The 9,215-nt window shown below is 40.8% G+C and overlaps 1 protein-coding gene across 1 annotated transcript; it reads right to left on the reverse strand.

Annotated features, from left to right (window-relative positions):
- Window positions 1–241: 241 nt before the first annotated feature.
- Window positions 242–3,953, reverse strand: LOC124682088 (proteasome assembly chaperone 3-like). The gene is made up of 8 exons (XM_047216851.1): window positions 3,846–3,953; window positions 2,920–3,018; window positions 2,396–2,443; window positions 2,267–2,313; window positions 1,696–1,762; window positions 1,574–1,617; window positions 995–1,052; window positions 242–609 (listed from the first exon to the last, which is right to left on the reverse strand). Exons 2-8 carry the CDS (start codon window positions 2,995–2,997, stop codon window positions 559–561), a joined length of 393 nt encoding a protein of 130 aa, XP_047072807.1. The 5' UTR covers window positions 2,998–3,018; window positions 3,846–3,953; the 3' UTR covers window positions 242–558.
- Window positions 3,954–9,215: the final 5,262 nt, after the last annotated feature.

Raw genomic sequence — 9,215 nt, forward strand, 5'->3', positions numbered from 1 at the left:
TTTGTTTGACAAATAAAATGTTGAAAGAGAGTAGTTCACAACCCCAAATTTGGAGGGTTAACTTGGTTGACGGTGTTTGGTTCAAATATCGAACCCAAGCAAATCACTGCTGGTACTGGAAATGGAATGAGACTGAATGTTGTTTGTTTCGTCAGATTAACAGTATGCATAGTTCACTGTACGGTTTAAGAAAAAGCATTACGAGCAACGGCGACATCATATATGATTTAACTAGTATGGGTCATCAAAACCAATAGCATATACTCCATGATAAAGTATACAAACTGACTGAGACTTGGCTATACACGGTGGTAAATCAGAAACATGGGCCTTTTTCAGGGGAATCAACCCAACTCAGGCTACGCGAATATTGATCATTGAGCAACTTAGCAGGAAGAACGTTGTGATAATTGCACTGGGAATTAATTCTAATTCAAAAAGCTTAGAGGTCCATACATGATAAGGGAGGGCTTATTTTGCTCCGATACTGTGTATATTCTGTCAACATCTCTGTAGATGAACTGAACATGTATGTGCCTCTCAGCATTAGCTAAGTTATCACCATAGACGGTTCTCAATTATGGCACAAATTACATCTTTCAGCGTTCCCTGCAGAATTGTCAAAATTGCATCAGACATACAGTTACGATATTATTGGTTCGTTTGAACACAAAAATGGCAAAGTCCATGGTGATATGCACAGTAATGGCTGACTATGTAGTCACATGAGAATTTCCAGAGGTTGGAAAGACAATGATCAACTGCAGTCCACATATTGTGGCAGCAAAGACGGTAATAGTTGTCAGAATCATGATTCTACATACGATTCTAAGACTTTATCACCCAAATTGAGTGGAACGATTGTACAATTCTACAACGTAGAATCTAAGATTTTACGATTCTAAAAGATAAGATCCTACGGTTTACGATCCTAACATAGAAGTTCCGATCCAATTCAGAATCACGATTCTATGGAAATTCTTTCAACTCTTACCTGGGAATGATCCTTCAAACCAAGCGAGATCACCAAAGGTCGAGCTGAGCCACTGTTACTGATAAAAGAAGCACAAGAACGATGTAAATACAAAATAGTAACACGAAGTTATCAAACCTCCATACATAATAGTCCTTTGTGTATGCATAGGTAAGCAAATGGCCGTGGTATATCAGCTGAATGAGTGGCTTATAACTTGGATAGATAGGGTAATAAGTAATAACTACAGTATAAAAGTGGCACAGAAATGGGAGATAGAATAATTAAATGTTAACTATAGTGAAAGGACTGCTGCTGCAGAACATTTGCATGGAAATACGAGAATTAAAAAAGGAGCGTATTAGTGCTGATTGATTTCAAAATGTTACGAATACTCAACCAATAACTAAATGGATAAAGGATAGGACATAGGCATAACCATATAGGCCTTGTCCCATAAGCAGTTAAGCACCTCCTTATAACAAATTACATGCAGTCCAACTACCAGTACCTTGACATGTAAGCAGATAGTAACCTAAAAAATTATTCAAATACATGGGAAACAGCAGATGGCATGACTAAATGGTGAAGAAAGCAAACCTTATATGCTCAATAAGTTGACGTGCACAAGCTAGCAGGAGCGGCTGCAATCACAACATTTTCGCAGTCATTAGCTGGGTCCACAATCAGGCCTTACAATATAGACGTTGTAATGAAATTACCTCATCTCTCTTTCCAAAAAGAACAGATACATTGTAGGTTGGATCAGAGAAAACACTTTCATCTTTCCTATTGAGGGAGAAGGCTTAGTAAGAATGCAGGACACATAATGCCTCAATTCCACATCAAGAAAATTTACTTTAGAACATAAATTACAATGGCAATGCCTCAATTCCACATAATGTTATCAGGGTAACCCTCTCAAACTGTAGAACATATACCACGCTGCTTTTTCACCTCTTAGTGAACAAATTATTTAACAATGTGTTATATTCAAGAACCAGCCATCTATCATGTTGAAGGAATAAGATATCACCAATATATATTTTGAAATAGAGTCTGCAGATCTCCTTGCTACTGGATAATCATTTGATCACCCACGTGAACAAATATTAGTGTCCCAGCTCTCACTCAAAAGCTCAGCTAGACATGGAAGTTGGAACTTCCAAATATCAACAAGTTCAGAACCGCACAACATGGAGGAAGCCACATGTGCAGAACTTAGAATGCAAAGACATGCACCAAAATTTACATGCTAATGAGAGAGGATCTGCATGAGAATAAAGAACTTACTTTGCAGTTAATATGGTCCCCATGCATCCAATTTGTGTCACAATCACCTGCCGATATGATAATAGATGAGTATATCTCACATGGAAAAAATAGCATTCAACCGAATACCACCTAAGAGATGCTACTTACCAGATAGTTATCTTCATATTTGGTGATAACAATGTCAGTCTTGTTGCCCTGGATGGCCCAAACAGAACCAAGTCATTCAGACAACACGCCCACTATGCAAGATTCTTTTCGAAAACGAGTAACGCAACTAAGTTGAACAAAGTAGACACAATTTCTCCTGATTGTTCATCGGTGAAGTTCATTCCCCAGGAGACTAGAAAGGAGGGCTTGACCACATTTTTTTTATCCATTTCTCATATTAATATTAAGAGAGCTCAGAGTTATGTGGCAAACAAGGTCGGTGCAGATTGCAAGCAAATGGGGTCAATGTTGTTAAGATTACAATTGAGGTTTCAGAACGAACCAAACAAGTTATTCACATAGATGGTAACCCTGGAGAGTAATTAAAAAGGCTCTTATGTTTGTGTTCACAAAAATAAATAAATAAATAAATAAATAATGTCTGCATTCATGACTGAAGTAAAGCACACGCTTAATTTAGGTATTCATAATTGCAACAAACGACATGAACAAAATCGACGAACCTTGATATCCAAGGAGAGGGACCTGTGCTGTACTGGGAAGTGACCATCTGTCTGAGCAGAACCCATCCGCATCTCCATCTACGAAATCAAGCAGATGAACTGTGTGCACAGAGGCGAGAAGAAGCTGTTGTTAGAACAACCGATTCATATTCCGGAACTAACCAAGCGGTCTGGAGCAATATATGGGCTTCATTGAACACGGTGAAAAGCAATACACTCTTAGAACGAAAGGATCTCCCTGTCCACCCCAATGGAGGGGAGGGAGAGCAACTAGGTGGTGTGGCTCCGGCGCGGCTCGGGGGCGCCAAGAAGCTCAGGAGTCAGTCGGTCGGTCAGGCAAGAAAAGGGGCGAAAGGAGGACGAAGCCAGCCGGGGGCATCGAGTGCTGCTGGGGTGGAGAGGAGAGGGTGTCAGGGTATACCTGACCTGGTGATACCAAGGGCACGTTCAGAAATTGTCCAGATTCGCGAATTTTTTGTCTCTCAACTTAGCAAATATTTATGTAATTTGAACAGAACTATAAGACAATGATTTCAGTGGCAGTATTTCAAGCTTCATAAACGAATCGCATCGTATCTGCAAACGGTATCACAAATCAAAATAGGCACGTATATACTCCCTCCGTTCTTTTTTAATTGACTCGAATTTAGTACAAATTTGTACTCAAATATTGACTGTCTTTGGACAACTACATGCATAATCTTTTTCACTACCTCTTGTACAAATATGCAAGATACCAGAGCATATGCATCATCATAATCGCAGCACCTCACAGTACGTATAAAATATATGCATAATCTTTTTCACTACCTCTTGTACAACTATCTAGCAGTACCAAAACATCACCCAAAATCATGTACTATTCCCAATGGCAACAGAGAATACGTACAGCAGCACAGTATGAAGGGAGGGGCCGGGGTGCTCACCTCTGCCTTGGAACGAGGCCGGCAGGGGATGAGGTCGGACGGGGAAGAGGTCGACGGAGGAGGGGGGTTCCCGGCGTGGACGGGGTCGAGCCGGAGCTGGCAGCGCGGTCGGGCGCGGTCGATCTGCAAGGCCGGGGCAGCGGAGGTGAAGCGGGGAAGGCGAAGGCGGGGCGACGGTAGAGGGCGGCGGGAGAGGGAGGAGTCGGGGGAGGCGGAGGTTCGCCGGCGGGAGCAGTGGCGGCGGCCAAGCCTGGAGGAACCCTACCGTGTCTGTTCCTGTTCGGGCCTGGGCACTCGTTGCGTGAATTGATTCTTCAGCCACGAACAGAAGATGGTCTAGGAAAATTGTTCGGCCTCGCGGTGGCAATTTTCTGTAAATACGGCGAAACGATATGTCCACATCCAGAAAACGATTCGGCGGGTAAGGCGCTGCGGGAAGCACCTCAAAACGTGATTTCTGAAGGCTGCTTTGGCTTTGGTTTGGAAAAGCCAGTTTTCAAAGCATCTCGTTTATTTCGATTTGCCTATTTTTTTTTGGTGGAAAGCTAAAAAAAAATCAAAACAAACATTTTCGAAGTGTGTTTGATTATAACAAAGGAATTTTTTCATGAGGTATGAGCTAATGCTTTTTTCCTATAGAAATTATACTACAAGATTCCTATAGGAATATGTTCCTATGAATCAAACAACATGTATAGGAAATTTTCCCATAGGAATTAAATTCTACACAATTCTTATACAAATCCTTTGAATCAAAGGAGCCCTTATTTATCTTCTGACAGAATTGCGCCCCCTTATTCCCATTGTGTAGCAACATAGGTTAATCGCGGAGCGTACCGCATGAGCTCCGCGAAAATTATACTCCTTCTATCCAGAAAAAATGACATGATCTCTATGCACTAAAAGTCGGTATATAGATAAAGTTAAATCAATTTACATATATCCACATGCGCCGGTGAACCCGATTTATATGTGGAGTATTTAATAAAAATAGTGTTTTTTTAGAATTTGCTAGCTGGCTTCTTTTTGTCATATGCCTCAATAGAGAGGGCATCATCTATAGGCTCTTGGTTTTAGGAATCCCCTTCCAGATGTCAATGATGATGTTGAAAGATTATAATTTTCTTGATATGAGCTTTTACTTCATCGGATCGATTTTAGACCATTCTCATGGCTGCCGCGAGGGGAAGTATCTTTGCAATATTTGTCATGGTTGCTATGCACGTCCTCGACAGCGGTGATTCGTACTCTCGTCTCCCTAGTAACGTCGACAAGATTGTTCGATTTCTTTTCTCTAGTATATTTTTGTTGGTACTCTTGCCGATGTTGGTTGGCTACTTTAATGGTTGTATGCATGCAAGTAGGTTTGGCATTACGGCCTAAATTAAAACTATGGGAGAACCTTCTTTGATATTTATAGGTATGTGATTTGGCACCCGCATTGAGCTTCCTTTAGAAAATACAAGATTGTGTCATGCAAAAAGAAAGAGTTGAAGATCTCAAAGATTTACTCGTTTTTTAGACTTTATTTTGTAATCACTGAATAGAGTTCATATATTTATGTACTATTTGCTACTATAAATACATATTGTGTTGATTGGTAAAAAAGCTTCGCGAAAAATATGCTTAAATTGTACTGTGCTTTGGGAAACTTAGTACCTAGGTGATAGAAAGTCGTCGAACACCCTCGCCAATGGGTTGGTTGGTTGATTGTTTAATCCGGAAAAAGTAAAATCTACAATGCTTTATTTAGATATTTGCATTGGGAGCCTTGGCATTGTATATTAAGTTTAATGTTAATAATACCTAGGATATTGATCAGAATTGCTAACTCTATGGTGCATGAGATTTAATAAATCTCAGTCGACCCCCTTTTTTATTGGATTTGCCTCTCGCGGCTCATGCTGGTATGATAATTGTAAATGGGTTGCAACGGAGATTTTTCTAGTTGCAAATAGGTTGCAACTAAGATTTCTTAGGTTTTATAATAGATAAAAAGTATCCAGACCACTGAATTTGCTTCTTGATTCATGCTAGCATATGACTATGACGGCCTCAATAGAAGCTCATGGCGTGGTGCAGCCCACGAAGGCCCAAGCCCAAGACGAAGAGGTGCAATGTACACAGGGTTCTCGTCCTTGTGTAGGGAATCAGGGAAAGGATCAGGCATGAATGACCACAAGTGTAAAGACACGCTTCACTCTCTAGTTGCTCCTCTCTTCCTCCCCAAGAACTCTAAATTATGTCTAGATCTGTTGATTTGTGGTTGTATCGACTGAATTTGAACTATTTGGTGTATTGTCACTAGTAAGGATCATCACAACTGATATGAGTTGCCACTCCATCGGAGAAATAGACAAAAATCTAGAGAAAATTCTACACACAAAAATCGAACGGATATGCTAGTGTTGTAGATTTCGGAGGCGAGTTGAGTTTGAAGAGATCGGGTAGGTATCTCACGTAAATCCTTTGTCTCTCTCGATTCTCGCGGCGGCGGTGTGCGGCTGCTACTCTATCGGCGGTGCGGGAGGCTATCTATTGGGCGGCGGGTTCATTCGGCCATGGGGTTGACGACGCCGGAGGTTCCTCTCGCACTCCTTGTGTTTGGGTAGAATTCTTGTAGGCTCGGTCTTCCCGGTACGGTTCAGGAGGTGGTTGGGGATCAATTGCAGAGGAACGACTTGTCTTAGTACTCGTGAATCTCGACAGCGGTAGAACCGGGTAGAACGAAGCGGCGGCATCACGCGTCCACTGAGTCTGGCGGTACGAGTGACTGCGGTGGAGCAGCAGGTCACCACCATGTCTATGACGATCGAGCAAGTATCGTCTCAGCTAGATAGTGTGCTGGATAGGCTAGCATCTGCAGCAACCACGGCAAATCAAAACTCACCAGTTGCCATGACCTACGAGTATTGATGGCCACCATTGCATAGGTGGTCGTGCTAGCTAGGAACTTACAAAGCTCATCGACGAGGCCTAGGGAGCACGACAGGCGCTAGCCTCACATGGACATTGGCTTTGGCCTGCATATCCAAGGTCATCGAGGCGGCCACCCTTGAGGTGGCATCGTCAGCTTGCTGGGCTTCCCTCAGCCGTGCACTGGCGCGGCGGTCCCATCATTTCTTGGCCTCGCCGAGCTTCTCTTATTTAATCAGCACCTTCTTCGGCACCTTGCACTTCATGTTGCGATTGGCGGAGACGACGCATTTTGAGCCTGCCATAGGTGTGGCCTCTTGGCCGAGTGGGGCGGTAATTGCGGTGACTTCGTCGGCTTCCATGGCGGCTACGACGGCGAGAGCGTCCATCGTTGTTAGGTTTTTGCCACCAAGCTTAACTCCTGCTCGTCCTCGAGTAGGTAAGTGATAACAAAAATATTTTTTGAGGTGACATGAAGCCAGCACAATCTTGATCAAGTCATTATAAAAGCATTGGGAGCTAGGATCAACGTAATCTAAACATAGGCATGATAGATATAATTCAATAAAACTTAGCAACTATGTTATAGCAAAAGAAGTAACTCAAACAAAAGATCATAAATAACAATGCACTGAAAGCAACTGTTTATTTTTGGGCATAGCAGAAACATAGCAAAGTGTTATTCAGCTTGTCCTTTATGAAGTAACAAAACATAAATACCAGGACACCTTTGAGGGTGACTAGATACAAATAATTTCAGAACAAGCAATAATCATAATCATGAATCAATCAATAATATATTTTGGAACTATGCACATTATACTCAGAACGGCAACTATGCTCTCTTAGTGGTGCATAAATCAAGAAGATGAAGACTCAACATAAAAGTAAAAGAAAGACCATGCGCAGAGGGAAGCAAGATTACTCATGTGCTAGAGCTTTTTATTTTGAATGCAATATGAGTGTTGAAAATATATTTTTTGAGAGGTATGCATGTCTATGTCAACGAATGGCATCAAACAATATATCATCCTTTCATATAATGACCTCAAGAGAGGCTCCCATGTAGTTATCCAATGCACACCATTATTTAGGATCTCTCCAGTACATAATGTGTGAAGCATTATTTGTTTATTTTATATTTTATTTGGGATGGGCACCTAGTTGCCTTGCTTTTTTGCAATATTAAGGACTTTAGCACATTATGCATGCTAGTAAAGGTGTGAAATCATGAAAAGACAATAAACCATTCAATACTTCCTCATGAGCTAAGAACAAAACAGAAAACAGATAATATTTTTTGAAGATTTAAAGGTAGCACACAAGCAATTCACTTTGGAGTGGCGGTGAAACACCACATATAGGTATGTATGGTGGACACAATTTGTAAACTTTGGTTTTTGGTAGTTGGATGCATGAGTAGAGCTCATACTCAGTACATGTGAAGGCTACCCAAAGACTGGGAGCGGTCAACTAAGAGAGCAATAATGACCATAATCATGCATAGCGACAAAACATTATTAATTAAAACATAAAGTGATATTATAAGTCAAAAACTAAATGATCATAGAGGCTTTAGTTGGCTGATTTGTAGTCATAACATGGTGTAAGCATGTGCCAAGTCAACCCAATAACAGCATCAAAGTAGAATACCACAATACTAAGCTTTTGTATGATGGAAATAACACATGATTCTTTCAATGGCGCATTAAGCACTCTCAGATTTTTGAGGCAATTCATGCTACAACAATAATTACTAAGCATATGATAAGAATAACATCCAACATGACATGCCAAAGTCTATGCCACATTCTAAACAAGCTTTATTTTTCATCACTATAAGCATGAAACGTTTTACTCGTCTCCAACACCAATCAACTTATTTGGAACAACTCTCATAGATAATAATCAATAAAGGCCAGAGAGCTAATCATACCCAACTAAATAAAACCAACAAGCTCTGAACGAAATACGAGTGGAAAACCAGAACTAAACGCAATACTAGCAGAAGAGAACACTCGAATAACAATAAGAGTGAAAACTAGAGTGTTCTATGCAATGAAAACGGAGTATGTCTCTCTCCAAAACAAATATGTTGGAGTCCAACCATATGCTACAGAAAACAAAACAAAAGAAAACAAAAAATAAAAATAAATACGCTCCAAGAACAACACATAGCATATGAAGCAATAAAAATATAGTGTCTTTAAAGATGACCTGATATTTTTGTTGATGAAGAAGGGGATGCATTGGGCATCCCCAAGCTTTGACGCTTGTATCACTTGGATATTTCTTGGGGTGACATGGGCATCCCCAAGCTTGAGTTTTGTTCATCCTTCACCTCATCACATCATTCTTCTCTCCCTACACTTAAAAACTTCTTTCATACAAAACTTCACACAATTCTCATTAGCAGCATTAGTGCAATCAAAATAATAAATCCACTTGGTTCAG

Source organism: Lolium rigidum, unplaced genomic scaffold (genome assembly GCF_022539505.1).
Source record: "Lolium rigidum isolate FL_2022 unplaced genomic scaffold, APGP_CSIRO_Lrig_0.1 contig_67641_1, whole genome shotgun sequence".
NCBI lineage: Eukaryota > Viridiplantae > Streptophyta > Magnoliopsida > Poales > Poaceae > Lolium > Lolium rigidum.

Coding starts and splice junctions, on each gene's coding strand:
- LOC124682088 (XM_047216851.1), bottom strand. CDS start 2,997: ATGGAGATGCGGATGGGTTCTGCTCAGACAGATGGTCACTTCCCAGTA. Junction 1,053..1,573: donor CAACTTATTGAGCATATAAG/GTTTGCTTTCTT, acceptor TTCTTTTATCAG/TAACAGTGGCTCAGCTCGAC. Junction 610..994: donor GTTTGAAGGATCATTCCCAG/GTAAGAGTTGAA, acceptor ACAATTCTGCAG/GGAACGCTGAAAGATGTAAT.